The sequence below is a fragment of the Chlamydotis macqueenii genome, chromosome 5 (genome assembly GCF_036417535.1).
Source record: "Chlamydotis macqueenii isolate bChlMac1 chromosome 5, bChlMac1.mat, whole genome shotgun sequence".
Taxonomy (NCBI): domain Eukaryota; kingdom Metazoa; phylum Chordata; class Aves; order Otidiformes; family Otididae; genus Chlamydotis; species Chlamydotis macqueenii.
This window is the reverse complement of record NC_141560.1, coordinates 7,530,594-7,548,218: the sequence shown is the minus strand read 5'-3', so window position 1 is coordinate 7,548,218 and position 17,625 is coordinate 7,530,594. Positions and strand designations below refer to the sequence as shown.

The window sequence follows — 17,625 nt, the reverse complement described above, 5'->3', positions numbered from 1 at the left end:
AAAATGAAAATCAAACATGATACCTTGCCCAGATGTTGTGAATAAATGAATCCTTTCTAAAAAACATTGGTGGTTATATCAGTATTTTGGGGTTCAAGAAGCTTCTTACATTGCTAGGAGTTATCCTGTTCCATCACAGTTTTTTTTTTCTTATGCCCATTTTGATTTCAGTTCCCTCTGATATTTCATGATAGAAGCTACCATCATGAATAACTCTGCATCCGCTGTGTCACACGTGGAGGAATTAAATGTATTTTGCTACTGACAACAGCCCTTTCTCTCTTTTTCTTTTTCTCTTTTTCAGAATCCAGTTTTTTGTTGGGAAATGCCCAGATTGTGGACTGGCCTGTAGTTTATAGTAATGACGGTTTTTGTAAACTCTCTGGATACCATCGAGCTGACGTCATGCAGAAGAGTAGCACTTGCAGGTATGCCAGCTGTCTGTTCGTTGCCACTCGATGCGCTTTTAAAATTATAATCTGCTGGGAAGAGCAATGAGGTTTTGGAAAAAAGGTTGATGTAAGAAAAGCAGTGTTTTACAGAAATTCGAGTATTGAAACAGGCTTTAAATTAGTGAAACCAGCAACTTATCCAGGACATAGTAAAGCCCTTTGAAATTTATCCTGGGTAATATCAGTATGAATGTGCTCTAGCTGTGGTCCAATAAAGTGGGGTTTTAGATAATACGTTTCAAAGGCTGTTTTTACTAGATTTTTGTTAATTCTCCTGTTATCATTCCAGGAGGTGGTGGGCTATTCTGTAGACTATGTTGGTCTCTGTTACTACACCACAGAGCACAGCAATGTGCAAACTGCATCTTTATTCCCGAGAGAGTGATTAAGCTGATGATCTATTTACTCTAAGCATTGCAGCTTTATGGCTTTTTCCTTTTGCTGGTGGTCTTTCCGGAGCGGGCAGCTGTGATTTATGGTTAGACATGCATCTGCGCCTTGTCTGCTGCATCCTTTAAAAGGAGATGCTTTGGGGAAAGACTAAATCCCTAATGCGTGTGCATGTGTGTGCGCGTGAGCAAAGTAAAGGATGGACAGAGGCAATGAGGAACGGCTGAGATACAAGTTTGTGTAGGTTTTCCCTTTATGCATTCAGGGAGCGACCAACGCCAGGGCACTGGGAGGAGTGGGCTGCGTATCTACAGCAATGATTTTTGGGAGACAGTTGCTGCCAGACACTGATCATCGGGTGATGCTTCAGCTGGCAGGAGTTGGGCGGGCAGCGAGCCCGTCCTCGGATGTCAGTCATCGCTTACTCCAAAAAGCATCACATGCTGGTGCGTGGTCGCTGCTTTCATCTGCCAGGAAGGGGAGGAAGCCTTGGGGGTCCAGGGCTGCTCTGTGCAGCCAGGTGTCCTCTGATAGGCAACGGAGAAGAGACGGGCACGTGCTGCTGATGTGAAATATTCATTCACAGAGTAGCAACAGAGTCAATTCACTCAGTGGGGCTGAGAGAAACAGCCTTATCACAGCCGTCCCGGATATACATATGTGCTTTGCCCTTTGCTCTCTGCTATCCAGTATATTGAACTGTGTAAGTTTGCTGTGAGGCAGCACTTTTACAGTCTGTACATATTAAAATCATTACAAATATAGAATGGGATTGTAGGCAAATGTTGAGGAAGTGAAAGTTTAGCAATACCTCTCTGGTAATGATTCCCCTGTGCCTCAAATACTGAGGGGACCAAAAGGTTTTTTCCGTCTGAGTGGTTTTTGTGCATGCGATGGGCTCTAGTTACCATTTGTAAGGATCCTCTTTTGACCACGTTCAAGTAGATCATGCAGGTGAATCATACAGATGTAAATTCAAGGATGAATTATTGTGGAAAATTGAATTGGTAGCAAAGATAGTTTTGTTTTTTTTTTTCTGTAATCTTCATTCTATACATCCGTCTCTGGATTCTGGAGAGACCTCTACACTCAAAGCATGGATGGTAGTTCTTTCGTGTCTGGGTCTTAGCCAGTGGAGTGATATATGCAGGGTGGTGTTTCCTGCTTCTTAGGAGACGTCTCAGTCTTTGCAGATTAAGGGGGAGCTGGAGAGGTTTTCAGCCTGGTCTGACATGCAATATGCAGCCTTCCAGAGCAATGCCTTTGGAGCTGCTCTCTAACAAGGAGCTGCACAGCCGCGTGGGATGGAAAACAGTCTTGGAGGCCAGTGGTGCCTGCTTAGACTTAGTCAGGAGAATGCCATTGGAGATTTTTTGATATCTGGGGATATTATTTGTATTATTTTCTGAGTGAGGCTCACAGTGCAGAATTGCTATGTTACACAGAGATCATGTTACGTTATACATGAAATTGCGTTATGTGTAATGTTTGCTTTACTGTTCTAAGGCAGGTGCTCTGGGATCGAAGCACCGTGGTGCCACACCTTTACTGCAGGTTTTGGGAGGGTCTGTTTTTACTGCTTTTTAGTGGTAAAAATCCAGCCAAAGAAAAATACACAGACACAAACAATGTAAATCTAGCCTCTGATTTGAGTTGTTGTTACTGATCATGAGTGTGATAAAAGACAATTTATAAATTTTCCAAAATTTGGTTGGTTTTCTCCTTCCTATGGGGTAGAGGGCAAATCAGCTCTCACCCATGCTTTCCTCCTGGGTAGTCCAGCGAGTATTCACTGTATCCTCTTTCTGTCTGTCCCACCCAAAACTGCCGTTGGGGCTGCTCATATGCTGTCATTACATTTGGTTTCAGGAGGTCTCAGTTGGTATGGGTCACAGGGAGCGGTTGATGAACTGGAGGCACTGGAGGTGTGAGTGATTTTTGTTCCAGCTCAGGCAATGAGTTAGTCCAGTGCCAAGCTGGTAATCCCTTTGATTTTGCACTTCTCTCATCTTTTTAATCAGCAGCAATGAAGAACGGGGTGTCTGCGATTGTGACACCTCTAACCTTCAATTAACCATGCAGAAACCTTTTCCTGGAGATGCACGGATAGGTCAGCCAGCGTGCAGGAAAACCACTTGTTTCATGCCTGTTACAAGTGGGGTTAAAAAAAGGCTGCGAGTGAAATCCTGACTCCACTGAAGCTAATGGCAAAATTCCCACCGTGTTCAGAGAAATGGGATTTTGCATGGTGGGTGCAGTGTGCTGGACTTCAAAAAAGTTAGATTTAATACTGAGATGTCACCTCTGTGACCAAAGCTGTGCAAAGAAGCCTTGCTGAGTACGCCAGTGGGACCCAAGGAGCTGCACCATTTCTCCTTAGAAATGGTGCCTGCTCTTTAACTTGCAAAGTTTCAAAGCTATTGACGTGTGTCTGTATTTGCTGTTCCTCCTGGGTAGATGTTTGTCCATTGTAATTGATGCGTTTTCATCCAATGCTTTTGGATGAGAGCTGTAAATTGGATGCAGGATCATATACCTTCTGTGCTTCCCCTGTCCTCTGTCCTGGATAATTCCTCACAAACGGCTGTTAAATACCGCCCTGGCATGCACTGCAGACCTGGAACTGTTCTGATGCCGCTGCTTTGGATCCTGGCAAGGGACGGAAGAGCACGAGACAAAGCTTCAGATGGGGCTTTTCTGTGCCAAGGGATGCTTTCAAAGGGAGGCGGGAGCTCAGCCGCCTTAAATGACAAATGGTCTCTTTCAGAGATAGGGAAATTATCTAAGGTTGTGCCTTTCTCTGAGTATTTCAGTAAGTCTTGTTCCTCTTTGATAAGTCTGTTTTCTAGGTAGTAAGATTCCCAGTAGCGGGGTGGTTTTGATATTTATGTCTTGTACAGTTTGCACTGAAGGCACTCGACAAGCACTAAATAACAAAAAACATGAGGCAGAAAAAGACAGAGTGATTGACTGAAGAAGTAGGAGTCCCTCCATGTGTACAAAATAGGACAGCCTAAATTAAGTTAAACCTGTAATGAGCAAAGATCTTATATAACTTACGCAGTGAGTGGCTCTGAGCTTTCTTCCGTGCTGTTAAAAATCGCCTTCTGAAAAATGTTTTTATTATTCCACAAGCCTTTAAAATGTCTCTTTATATGTGAAAATAATGTAAGATTTGAGTATTACAGGTATACTGCAATAATAAGCTGCCTTTAATTTGAAACAAAGTTGATTGATTGTATTCATCAGCGCTAACTGGTATTGTCCACCACCCAGAACGCCAAGTACGATTTGTCATTTTAACATTAATTAATGATGACTTTCTGTATTGTAAAAGCCATGCAAAGTCAAGCACTTCAACAAAGTCTTGTTATTTTTTCCTTCAGGACTAAGAGAAATGTTGTTTTAAATCTCAAGAAAACAAAAAAAAAAAGAGAATTCAATTGCACAACGGGCAGTGTGAAAACCACCAGCTCTTGTTTTCTCTTGCAGATCTGCTTTACCTCATCAGTGCATTACAAAAGGCATAGATTTAAAAAAAAATCAAACTCTTTTTGTTGTCATCTCATGTATAAATGTATAAAAGGTTTTCAGCTGAACTTGGGAAGGGAAGGCAGGTCATTTGAAAATGAGCAGTAGCTGTTTTTTGTGTTTCCTAAGGACGACTGAGGCCTTGTGCCCTGGTAAAACCATTTCCTGACCTCAGTTGCCGTACTGGCATCTCCAGTACGTTGCTGTCCTGAAGGTAACGGTTACCACGTGTCGTTTATCAGTAGCTCTCCCTGTGTTAGCGGTGAAGAAGCTCCTGTAGTGCCATACAGATGTTGTGGCTGCTCTGATGCCCCACATCTGCCTCCATCACCACACTGGGCAGCACCTTTTTCTGGGAGCAGCCCCATTGCCTCCCTTGGTTGGCTGTGTAAAGGAAAGATTCATGGTTTGGCCTTCATTGAGTATTTTAATGCTTGCCGAGTCACTAACCACTACGTTGTTTTATTGTTTCTTTCAGAACAGTAGACATAAAATAAATGTTTATTGAACCTTTGGAGGTCTGTTGATCAATAAAAGAGAAGCTGCATTGAAACCACAGAGGCACTGATAGCTTTTCTTCTCTCTTTCATATTCTCTGGGTTGTAGGTTTCAGCTGAAGCTCAAACTGTGAACAAAGAAAATGGAAAAAAAAAAAAGTGTGATCAATTAAAACTATATTCATCCAAGTGTCTGAAAGCTTTTATCCCATGCTCCATTTTCCTTCAGTTCTTTAATTGGGAATTTGCACAGAGTGGTCTTTGCTTATTTTTAATCCAGGGAAGAATGATGGTAAAAGCATGGCTGTTTCCTTAGAAAGGATTTGAAAAGTAAGGTCAGGGGGTTGGGTTTGCTGACGCCAGCTGAAAGTCTGACCTGGAAAAGAACGCAAAGATGAGTTGGTCAAGTGGCAAGGAATAGCAGAGTTAAAATTACATTTTTATATTCTCAGTCTGGAGAGGGATGAGTCTCTAAAAGCGTTTTAATATTTTCTGTGTTTTCACTGAAATATTAAAGAAATGCAGTACACAAAAAGGAAAATGAGGGTGAATTTGCTTACGTTTGGTAGTAGCGCAGATGCAGCTATGCAGCGATAACTCATACGCTTGCTTCCTGTGCTGAGTTTTCAGGGAATTACAGTCACTGCTTCTTGTTGGTTAAATCCTGCCTCCTTTTGCAATTGGTATTTAGTAAAAGGATTCCAATTATCTTATTGTCCCAGATGCATCTTGACAAGATTAGATTTGTAGCCATTGACTCAACCAACAGCCTTTACCTGTAGTAGCTTCCGTTCCTCCTCCAGAAGCCTTCTCAAGAGGACTGGGCAGAATTTGGGAGGGTTTAGAGGTTTTGTTTGGTTTTCTCTGTTTTGACAGCAATATTCTCATGGCCTGCAGCTGTGGCAACAATGGTTTTGTAGTCTATCAGCTCTTTTTCTAACCATATATCCGTAAAGATACGCTCAGAAAAGCACTTAATGAAACATTACAGTAGATTTATTTACTGTCATTTACAGTAAAAAGGTGGTCATGGTTACTCACTGTTGCAGGTTTCCTTGTGACACTCTAAATATTTAAATGTAATTAAACTTTGGTAAGTGACAGTTAATAGCATGTGCAATGCTTATGCCGTTTAAAGTGACTGTAAGTTGTTGGCTGTCTAGAAAAAAAGAGAAATATTTTTTCTTTTTCAGTTTTATGTATGGTGAACTCACAGACAAGAAGACCATTGAAAAAGTCAGACAGACTTTTGACAACTATGAGTCAAACTGCTTTGAAATTCTCCTCTACAAGAAAAACAGTATGTATACATTTGTGTATGGTGTTGGGAGTGATAATGCACGTTTAAAGTATGTAATAGACTAAAAAATTTTCATTTTGACATATGGGTAAATTTGGGGCAAGATTTGGAGAAGAAATGGATGTTTTGGTAGCCACATCTCTAGAAAAGAGCTCTTTTTTTTTTCAGGAAGAGCGTTCAGATTGCCAAGAATAGTTGTTCCCTGCTGTCTCTTGTCTGACTCCTTCTTTTCAAAATACATTTAGTTTTGAGGATTGTTTCCCTAAAGGGAAATTGGCTGGGTTAAGTGAAAAGAAACCCTGAATGAGGTTCCCCCACATCCCTCAGGAAACAGCCCCATGTCTCCACAAATGAGAACCCAGACCACGGTTGCCCGAGTGGATGCTCCCAGCAGTGCCTCTGCGATGTGTAAGCCAACACAAATGAGCTCTAGTGAGAGTACTAAATTTGGCACATAACCCAGGGATTAATTAGAAAACCAAGGAATTTTGTAACTTAATGGGATGTAGGATCTACATCCCATTGGGTTTACAGGAGGTTGCCAGAACTAGGGAAGATTTTCTTCAGTTTATCTTAACCACGAGTCATTCCAGTCACATTTTCTGTGCCGCCAGGAATGTGGGTAGTACTTCTGGCTTATCAACATTACAGCACATGTGAAGCAAAACATGCACTATTGTGTGGTCTAATGCTGGGCTTGTGCAGTGTGGACATCTCTCCCAGGCTGGTGGTTGAAATTCCTGCTGTTGTCAGTGGAGATGAGCAGCCTCCTCCACTGGCACAGGCCATATCTCCAAGGTAGAAAGCCAAAACTGTCAGGTGAAGTTGCTCCAGAAAAGTTTATTCCTCTACACTGAGCATCCCAAGTCTAGTTGACTGGATCAGCGGCCATGTCAAACACAAGCCAAGAGCAACCTTGATGGAGACGTGTTCTTCGTTTGGGTTTTCCTTGCCCAGTACAGGATGCAACTCCTGTGGGCGTGGGGAGCTTTTGCCCGGTAGCTGAGGCCACGTTCATCCCCGGGTGGACATCGGTGCTGGCATGGAGCACCCTGCTGGGATGAGGCTGGAGTTTTCTTCTGCATGTTGTGGCTGAGGGAAGGTAACCATGTGCCTCAGGAAAGAGCTAGCTGTGCCTGACTGCCCCATTTCACTGCCAGCTCACATAAACCCTTCATGACATTGAAGAGGGCATCCCAGATACCTCCCTCGTCTTCTTGAAACAAAATCACATGCTTTATGCTTTATTTCCACTTTCCATTTTTAGACTAAATCTTCCTGTATATGCACTTAAACAGCGGAAAATGTCTTTAGATTTCTCCAGTTCTGCTTTTTGGCCCATTTCCTGTGCAGATCACCTGGGTGTCTCCTCACATTAGGGGAATTTCCTGGGACAGATTTGCGTTGGGTGTCTTTGCAGGTGGTGTGCATACCTTGTGTCCGTGTGATTTCTGAAGAGGATCCCAGAGACCCAGCACTCTCCCAACCCTGGGCTGGCAGCTCTTGCTCTGGCACAGGCCAGTCCTGAACTAAATTCCTTTCTATTTTATTTAAGTACAGAAGGAGGAAAGCCTTCCCTTGGTGACTTTTCTGTAAACTAGCCAGTCACTTTTTGCTTTGTGTTGTGGATTGCCTGCTGGAGCTTGGTGATACTTCAGAGATTTATTGAGCTGCAGTTGCCTTAATAAAATCTTCACCTTTGCCCAGGTCTCTAAGCCTGTACCTTCCATAAGTTACGCAGTGTTACAGAAGGTGTTTATGGAAAAGTACTCGTTTTTATTTTCAGGCTTGAGTCCATTCCCATCTGTAAATTCTTTTGCCAGCTTCCTTCTCCATCTCACAAAGCCCAGAATTTCAACCTCATGCTAATGCTAATAGCCTCACCCTTTGGATCCAATTCAGCAGCTGGTTTGCCCAGTGTTTGCTACCATTTGTCGTATTCTGAGCCTTGTGGAAGAAGGTTCTTCAAGAAACTGTCTGCTTCTCCTCCAGATTGAATACTGGAGCAGATAAAGAAATAAAGGATAGTGTCTGTTGGCATGAATGTACTTCTGCAATATGCAGGCAGTTACTCTGTGGAAGGGCTTGTGGTTATCACCTGCAGAGACCCTGCCTGTTGCCTCTCTCCTCCATGGAGCTTGCAGTGCTCTCGGAGCACCCGCCTGCCCACGTTTTCAAACTGTAGGTCCGGAGGTGCCGTGTATTTTCAATTATGTGGCATGATCTTTTCTTTCTCGCTCCTTCCTTTATGCTTTTGGCAGAGGGAGATTTTTCAGGTTGCTTTCCCATCCTTCTTTCCTTCAGCACAGAGACGATCTTCAAGAGCTGCTGTTCTCCGGCAGCATCCGTGCGGCTGCTAACTTCCCACGCCCCATTGGCATTTTAACCCAGCTAACAGGTTTCAGGTTCAGACCTGAAAGTTTACTACAGCTTTCTTCTACTTTACTGTGTTCCCTCGTATGTATAGTCCTCAGCTCTACCTGCCCAACTATTCAGCAACCACGTTAGTCATGTGTATATATATACATGTTTGTATATATATATGGTGATACTCAGGAAACCTCTTTGCCTGCTTTTGCCCAAATTGCTGCTGCTTCAGCAGCAGCCACCTTGCCACTGTCTTTGATTTTTGTCAGTGCTGTTGCAGAGGTTACTTTGCCCACTTACTTTCAGAGCTTTTTGAAAGGTGGTGATGAGTTGCCAGGTGTAAGTGCAAGTGCGGTATTGCTCCAGAGAGCTGCAGCACTCTGTTGTAGAAGTTATGAAAAGAGTCTTTTATCTTGAGTTAGCAACTGGGAATTGAGACAATGAAGTATTCAGCATAATGGCTTTTGAATTATCACAAAAAGCAGTCCACCATCTCTCCCACTTCTCCAGTTCACTGCTAGTGAGTTACTGGTTTAATCCCAGTTCAGCGATGCTGAATTTTGTCATGAACCCTTGTGAATTTTAACCTTCCCCACAGTAGTCCTAGGCCAAATGGGTTTCGTTGCCCTCTGGGCATCCATCCTGCAGTTCCTGGCACAGCTCCCAGATGTGGTGCATTAGAGGAGATTTGCCGGGGGGGGGGCAGTGGTGCCCGTGGGATAACAGTGGGCAAGCGGCTTGTCTCAGTGTATCAGCTCTCAGGCTGGCATTCAGGCAGCTCAGGAGAAAAGCCATTATGTCAACTGGCTGAAAGCACATCAAATCCCAAAGGTAATTAGCTGGCTGTGAAGGCATTTACAGTGCAGTGTGTGTAGGTATGACTTTGGGAGGGAGGGGAGATGGCCGTGGGCATGGAGCTTGGCTGGATGGAAAGCATCTCTGACATTCACGTCCCTGCAGGTGAACGGGGTGTTTCAAAGCAAATTGCTTAAAGTCTTTTAGGATTTCGCCCCTTACAGAGCAGACTTGTGTGTACGTAGGGGACTGCCACATGTGTTTCAGCCTAGGAGGAAACAAGACCAGTTTCAGTTTCTGAGCTCCTGCAGGAGCCCCGCGTGAAGGCTTACCAAAAGCCATGCTAACCACTCCAACACCGCAGGCATTTTTTTCGGCTGTTCACTTGATGAGTGGTAGGATTTGAAAATTATTTTCTATTTATTTCAAAAGCAAAGTGGAGATAACTGCATTGGGAGAGTGCTCCATTGGGCCGGACAGTGAGGAGGTAGAGGGTATGACCTGAAACACAGAAAGGAGATTGAGTCTCCTGATTTGTTCTGATACGACACATACAGTCTATGTCTGGATTGCCTTAAGTCCTCTTAAGTAATGCAGTAGCATCAGATTTGGAGCGTTTGATACTATATAACGTGTGTATATATATATATATGACACTACATAACATATAACCTCTCATGTTGCCCAGAGAGGTGGTGGATGCCCCATCCCTGGAAACATTCAAGGCCAGGTTGGACGGGGCTCTGAGCAACCTGATCTGGTTGGAGATGTCCCTGCTCCTTGCAGGGGGGTTGGACTAGATTGCCTTTAAAGGTCCCTTCCAACCCAAACTATTCTATGATTCTATCATATTCCAATAGTTTTGTGTTTGATAGCTCCATATTATGTGAAGAAGAAATCAAAGATACCATCCATCTGTTTATTTCTTACCTGTCTACCCTGAAGACACTACCTTTGTGAGACATGCTGGGAAAAAAACAAGGGCAAGAGAGGAAGAGTAATGTATTTCATTTCAGAATAGAGATTTATAAAGCCTCTTGTCTGCGCTTATCGGCTAATTAAATTGGTAACATTCCCCCATTGTAATGAATCTGTAAAATTAGGAATATGTTGTTTTCACTTGAGGAGGTAAAACGAAAAGATCTGGAATATGCAGAAATATCTAGATATGGTCCTAAACTATATCAGCATTATAATAACATATAAATGATGAAATATTCTGGGGATAGTTTGTGCTATACCAGAGTCCAATGTCACCTTTTTCTTTGCTTCAGGAACCCCAGTTTGGTTCTACATGCAAATCGCACCCATAAGAAACGAGCATGAAAAAGTGGTTTTGTTTCTGTGCACTTTTAAGGATATCACTTTGTTCAAACAACCGATTGAAGATGATTCAACAAAAGGTAAATAAGAAATACAGCATTTTTCTCTGGTGAATGATAAAGTACATGCTGGAGCTTAGTCCTTTGACAGAGACGTGTCACGACTGTGATCTGTGTCTTGAATTCAGGAAATGTTTTGTGACCTGTCAGACTTCTGATGCCACTCTCCTAAATTATTGCTTAAAAATAAAAGTTAAATCACCATGAGTGGAAATTGCCTAACAACACTTTGCCAGACTAACAAGCCTTCCTTTCTCTTTGTAATTTTACTACTTCTTCACTACTTTTTTGGTTGGTTTGTTTTTTTTTTTTTTTTTAAGCTGTCATTTGCTAAAAATCACATAGTTTTTGACTCATTTTAGTGCTGGAGACCTTGTTTTGGGAGACTTTTCTCCTAAGGGACTGGTATCTTCTTTTTAGCTAAAGACTGTTTGAGCTGCTTTGTGCTGAGATGGTGATACTTCCTCCTTTTCTCACTCTTGGAGATGAAATGCAAAAGGAACAGCCCATTTGGGTCCTTTGTTACTTGCCAGCAGTGATGACTGCATGGCAGTGGACATTGTGTTGAGATGTGCCTTGCTCTCATCACCTAACAACCCATGGCCAGACCCGCAGCCTTGCATAAGAAAGAACTGCTGGGGAAAGGTGCAGAAGATCCAGCAGCATCCTCTGCTGTCGTTGTAAGAGATGCGTGTCTTGTGCGAGGTTCACACATGTATCGCTTTGGGTAAAATAATGCACACTTACATAAAGAAGGGCATTTATGCTACATCATCACCATCCCATCTTCTTTTGGAAGTTGCCTTCTGGTGATTAATTCCTTGCTATATTTTTCTCTTCACGTTTGGAGAAGGCTTGATTTCTCACCGAGAGCTGTACGTGCTTTGAGCCATGTTTTTTTTTAGCATAAACTTGGTGTCCTTTGAATGCAAACTGGATTTAAACTAATTCTTTATGATCTAGATAACACTTATTATATGTGTTTGGATAACTGAAAAGTAAGTTTATAAAGGCAGACTTAAAATAAAATGAGAGGCCTCTCTTTGGGCTAACACCAAATATGAGTATTCTTTTGTCTAGAGAGTATTATCTGTAATGTTATAAGATCCTGATATGGGAATACTTGCTCAGCCGTCATTAGCTTTACTGCCTCTACAATTTAGTTAGCAACCTGCAAATGTTCCTTTATTTAACTTTCACCCCGATAACATGGAGTTCTTCTGCCTGGAAGTAATCTGAAATTTTTAGTGTAAATGCTTGTTAATGGAAAAGACTTTAATTGTAGAGGCCTGAAGGCATAGGGCTGGCTCCTTGCTGCTCATTGATGAAAAAGTCAGTCTTTGCAAGGATCCTCTTGTAGGATTTGCTGTTTGATGCTTTTTGGGGGGACTGAGATGTTTCTCATGTGGAACCAGTCCCTGAAACTCGCCCCCTTCACCAGCTCTGCCCCAGTTTCTGCAGTACGTAGGTGCACGGAGTGTGTGGCTGCAGCAGGGCGGGGAAAACATGTTGAAGGTGGCTCCCAAATGTAGAAATGATGAATGTTGGCTCCTTTGGATTCTCAGCCTGGGAGATTAGTTCTCTGCTTCTTTCCCTGGGCAGGCAGGGATGTGCTGAGGGTGCAGAGCTCTCCCCCTCCTCGTCTTGTGGCTGAGGAGGAGCAGAGTACATTTGGCATCCATTATAGGAACAATATATGTTCTTATATATGTGGGAAAGAGCAATGGCTGAGAAGTGCGTAACTTGTGTAGTGCTGTTCTCCAGTGAAGGGTACCATTAGTTAAAGTGCCAGGTATTAACTGTGAACACTGCAAAATATTGTTGTCAGCAGCCAGAGAGGTTTGACTGCATCTTTAAAAAGCACTTAATTCTGTCAAAGTCATACTTTAAAAAAAGACAAAACAAAACAAAACGCTGCAGAAGGCAGTACAGCTGCATCTCTCAGGTGCCTTTAAGGCATATGATAGGCATCTTTTAAGAATTTGCTCAGGGTGCTTTGATTAGAGCATTGATTAACATTGATCAGTATGTCCAACAAGCTCCATAATTAGAAACCATTGACTTGATTTTTTTCTTCTCTTTTTGCATAAATTAAATCTTGTCTTTTATATCCTTCATATTAAAAATAATATTCAAATGTTTGCACCATTTTACTACAAGAGGTGGGCAGATAGCGCTGTTGTCTTACCCTTTGTCTCTCAACTGGGTGGATGTGTGGGATCCCGCAGCAGCGGGATCACAGTGGTGTTTTGTCAGACGTAGTGCTATGAGAGATGCACAATTCATTGTCCTTGCAGATAACATTACATTGTGCTTAGAAGCCGTCAGGCCACTTTCTTTTTGAATTATGAGATTGGTAAATATATACATTACAATTTGGTGGAGAATTTTTAAACTTTTGTAAAAAGCATTTCAGTAAAATACTGCTGTTGAGTGCTGGGATTTGTCATTGAAAGGGCTATTTTTTTTTTCTTTTTAAAATAATTTTTCTTCAGAAATTCTACCAGGACCATGCAATACATAATACATAAGTAACTGTGGTGCAGATGAGTTACCGTCTATTACTTATGGGAGCAGTAAATTTGAGATAAAAAATTCAACAGAAATAAAATATTGATGCCATTATGCAATAATCTCTCCCTACCAATATATTCTGCACTGTTCGAAGGTATGTTGCTTTGTTGTGAAGGTGTATCTACACTGCAGATGTGTCTGCGTGTCCTGGGTCCTGGAAATAAATGGTTGGGTTTTACCAGATCTGCTTGTGGTGACTGCAACGCAGTCAGCATCTTGCGCTGATCTTGCATGGGAGCTGCAGTTTTGGAGAACTGATGATGGTGCCCCGGTCCTGAGGATGCAGAGCTGCTCAAAAGTGTCGAGGAGCTTGTCGTATTTGTGAAAACAAGACAAATAAATAAAAGAAAATAGTTGTCTTACTGCAAAGCACATTGCAGTCCCTCTCGGTGGGATTTTTTTTGTCTAATATAGGCTCAAAAAGGTGCTTGTTTACAGGCTCGGTACAAAAAATATAGTTGACGTCAGAAGGACTAGCCCTGTGTGAGCGAGGGGAGTTGGAGCGGTCTGGGGCACTGCGACAGATGGTGTATCTCTCTGCTTACCTGTGGGCTAATGCTATCAGAAAGGAGAAGGAGGAGAGGGCTTCGCTTGCAGGATGGAGCAAAAGTAATGAAAAATTTTCCCGGGTCACCCAGGAGATTGTGAATTTGTTACAGTCCAGAAAGCTGCTGAAACTTACTGGACTGAAAGCAAGACTGGAGAAAAGGATATTTAAAAGCTGCCTTCCCCTAATAAAATACAGTGGCAGAGATCAAAAACCTTGTTCTATGAGAGGGTACAGGCAGTTCGACACTGAAGATTTGACTGACTTGTTTTCTTGTTACCCATGCTGCTGTCTATTAACGCAGAACTATGTGCAGGAGACCTACGATGTATGGCAGTGTAAACAGTGATCAAAAAGTACTACTGTATCCTTGTGCAGGGAAAATTACTTAAAAAGTCCCTAACCATTCAAAAGCGTAAAAAAACCCCAGCATCTCAGGTAGATGCAGTGAAGATGGTAACGGAAGGAAACATCAGCCACCATGTGTTCACTCCTGGGTGAAGATGGCACCAGCAGCTGCGCAGTGTGGAGGGTATGGGATGTTGACTCGGTTTGTGGTTGGTAGTAGCCAGCTCCTGAGTTGGTGGCTGGATGAGCTGTGCATGGTGGCAGTGTGGAAGAAGATACGTAAGAATTAGTGATGGGGCTGGAGATGATGGCTGCACTTGGTGGTCACTGGGACAATGCCTTGTTTTCTGGTGAAGGAGCTGTTCTGTGTTTTGTCTGGTCTCTCTTTCTTTCCTTCTCCGATTCCTCTTTGGTAATATGAACGTTTGTCTAATCTGGACCAAGCAACAGGTCCAACCTGTGGTGGTGGAGGCACAGATCCCCAGGTGTCCTCGCTGAATGCCTTACACAGCAGAGGTGGAAGGCCATTGCAAGCACATGAAGGATTGCGTTATATATTTTCTTCCAGAGAATAAAACCCAAAGAATCTTCTTTTTTAATGTTTGTACCATTGTAGGGTCACAGTTGGATGCTTTTATCAGCTTGCTGTGCTTTTATTCTGTCTTTACCCAATGGCCTTTTAAAAACATCTGAAGACTTTAAATCCCTTCAAATACACACAGTGGTAATAATCTTATGTTTATTTGTCAGAAAAAAAAATGAAGCCATTTTTTCTGGGCCCTGACTGTTAGAAGGCCAAATGGGGCCACTTAAAATGTTAACAACATTTGAAGCCAGGAGTGCTGTAGATTATATTGAACTGAAAGTTTAAGGATAGAAAAAAAAAGACAGGCATTTTTTGGCTAATAGTGGAATTTCCCCTAGTCCTGCAACGGTGTTATTTCCTTTGTTATCATCAGTGAAGAAGTGAAGTGGCCTCTAGGTAATCTTGGAAGTTTTTTCAGCTAGTATTCTCAATGGTTGTCTTAAGTATCTTTTGAGCGAAATATCAGACTTGTCACTTGCTGAAAGTGATTGGTAAGTTCTGGTGAATACTGATGGGACGCTGAATTAGGATGCAAAGCTGTGTTAATGAGGCCCTTGCAACTCAGGACCGTGTGCTGTTAACAGATGGGATCAGGAGATGGCACAGCAGTATCCTGACGTTTGTATTTTTTTTTTTTTTTTTTGCTTGATAGAGCCAGACTTTGATAATCAAGGCTGTCTGGGACAATGCTGTAATGCTTCCAGTGACATAACTCTTTATGGTTATATAACTCCATATAATGATACAACTCTATCTTGAAGTGTGACAGGGCTATAAAAAGTGTAGTAGTTGCAGAAATATGCACTTATGCTTGCTAATCCTTGTTAAGCCTATAATTCCGAGCCTTTTTTATCTTTAATAAGTGCAAGTTATTAAGCATATATAACTAGTTGCACATGGGAACTTTTTTTCCTTCAGGGGGTATCAATCCTGCTGATAATAGAAGAAGTGGGTGGAGGGATTAGAGCTTGAAAATGAGGTTTCTACCTTTAGCTGAAGCACGGTGTGCGCTGTTGAATACATCACCTTGACTGTAATCCGTAACAGTAATTTAATAGGTCACAATTTGGATATCCTTCCCAGCCCACTTTTCCACGGCTCTAATAACAAGATATTGGTACTATAGAGACCCAGTTGCAGCCGTATTCTTGTGCTGTTTCCCATTGCTCTGATCTGCATAGTTTCACCCCCCAGTGCCTTCGGGCACCAAGGAGTTTGCCTCCATTCTCCCCTGATTCTAGAGTGCATCATCCAGGGACACCTGAGCCTTGAGAAAGGGCTTCGAGGGGGATAACAAGAGAAGTGCTCGTTTGCCAGGACACCAGGTGGGCTTCCAGTGTGAAGAGTAGACAACTCAGAGGAATGATGCCTCTTGGCATTTGTCTCTTGGTCTGTCTCTTGGTATTTGAAGCCATCCATTTTGAATGGGCATGGGTTCCCAGTAAGACCTGCAGAGGTTGCTTTGCTCCTGTTCTTGCAGGACAAGCATCCCTATTATTGTCTTCAGTGATGTACTGGTGGCACTTTTAACAGACACTGCAAAGGCTGAACAGTCATAAAGAGGTAGTTGTTTCCTTGCTCCTCGGGGTGACACTCCCAGGCCTTATTTCTGCCCCTCGCCTTTTCGCTTTGCTTCTGTCAGAGACCCACCACGATGAAGAAGAGAGAATTTCCATATCCAGGGCTGTTTAGTTTCTTTCACTGAAATAAAGTATTTTTCTGAATCTGATATTGCCTTTTGAGGCCTTTGTGTGCTCCATCAGCAACCCACACTGCTCATTAACTGTCTGTGAATTTCTAGAAGTTCAATGTGCAATGAAAAAAAATCCCTTGAAATGAAATCTTACCCTGAGAGAGACTGAATTAAACTGTAAGTTGATCTTTAAAGCAATAACTGTTTGTAGATGGATACATTTGCTGTGCAGAAAACTAAACACTTCTAAGCCATATATAAAATGATAAGTACAAATATAGTATAGTTGGAGAGTTTTAACATTCTAATCTGTATATGACAGGCTATTACATTTCACTAAATTACTCCTGTGCTGAACCCGTGAGCTTGTGTGTAACTAAACGATCCTCTCCAGACAAACGTCTACTGTTGATTTAGAAGCACGAAGAGACTGAGGATCCACCACATTCCTTGACATTTTTCTTGCTTTTTCATTATACTTTTGGCTTTTGAAAAGTGTCACATTTAAATTAACCTGGCTTCAGGTTTTGCAGAGGCATCTTACAAATTTTTTTCCAGTGTACTAAAAAAGTCCCATTAAGGCACTTATCCATGTATCAAGTCATCGCTTCAACTTCTTTTGATAAAGTAAATGAGTTGAGCTCCTTAAACCCCTCTCTAGCTTGAATTTGGAGGTCTGGTGGTGGCAGATACAGAGACATTTTAGCTGCACTTTAATCCACTCACTGTGGTGGCATGGATTACAGCCTCGCAGGTCCCAAATAAGTTTCTGCAGCTGTAATTGTGGGCAGGTGGGTCCAGCTCTTACTGTTGTATATCCAAGTGGGTGACTTTTTGCCAAAGCAAACCACACGCTGAATTGCTCATCTACTAAGACGTCTGGATCCTTTTCAGAACTGTTCTTTGCTAGGGACGTTTCCCCCTCCTGTTCTGGAGATATAATTTGCATTCCTTTTGCCTAGATATCTGATTTCCATTTAAAACACATTTTACTGGCACATACCCAGTTATCAAGCACATCATCCTGTGCGGCTGCCCTCACTACTGTTTAACATTCCTAAAATCTTCCTGTCATCTGGGCATTTTATCAGTCATTTTGTAATGACTTTCAAACTGTAGAGAAAAGAACTGAATTGAAGGGGACCTGTACACTGGGGTCCAGA

The 17,625-nt window shown here is 42.4% G+C and overlaps 1 protein-coding gene across 1 annotated transcript in view; it reads left to right on the top strand.

Moving 5' to 3' along the window:
- Positions 1-334: 334 nt before the first annotated feature.
- The window catches only part of KCNH5 (potassium voltage-gated channel subfamily H member 5), a 142,366-nt gene continuing 125,075 nt past the window's right edge, over positions 335-17,625 (top strand). The window contains exons 1-3 of the mRNA XM_010116145.2: positions 335-428; positions 6,064-6,170; positions 10,607-10,735. Of these exons, the coding sequence (XP_010114447.1) occupies positions 406-428; positions 6,064-6,170; positions 10,607-10,735 (259 nt within the window). The 5' untranslated portion in view covers positions 335-405. The remainder of the gene's footprint in view (positions 429-6,063; positions 6,171-10,606; positions 10,736-17,625) is intronic.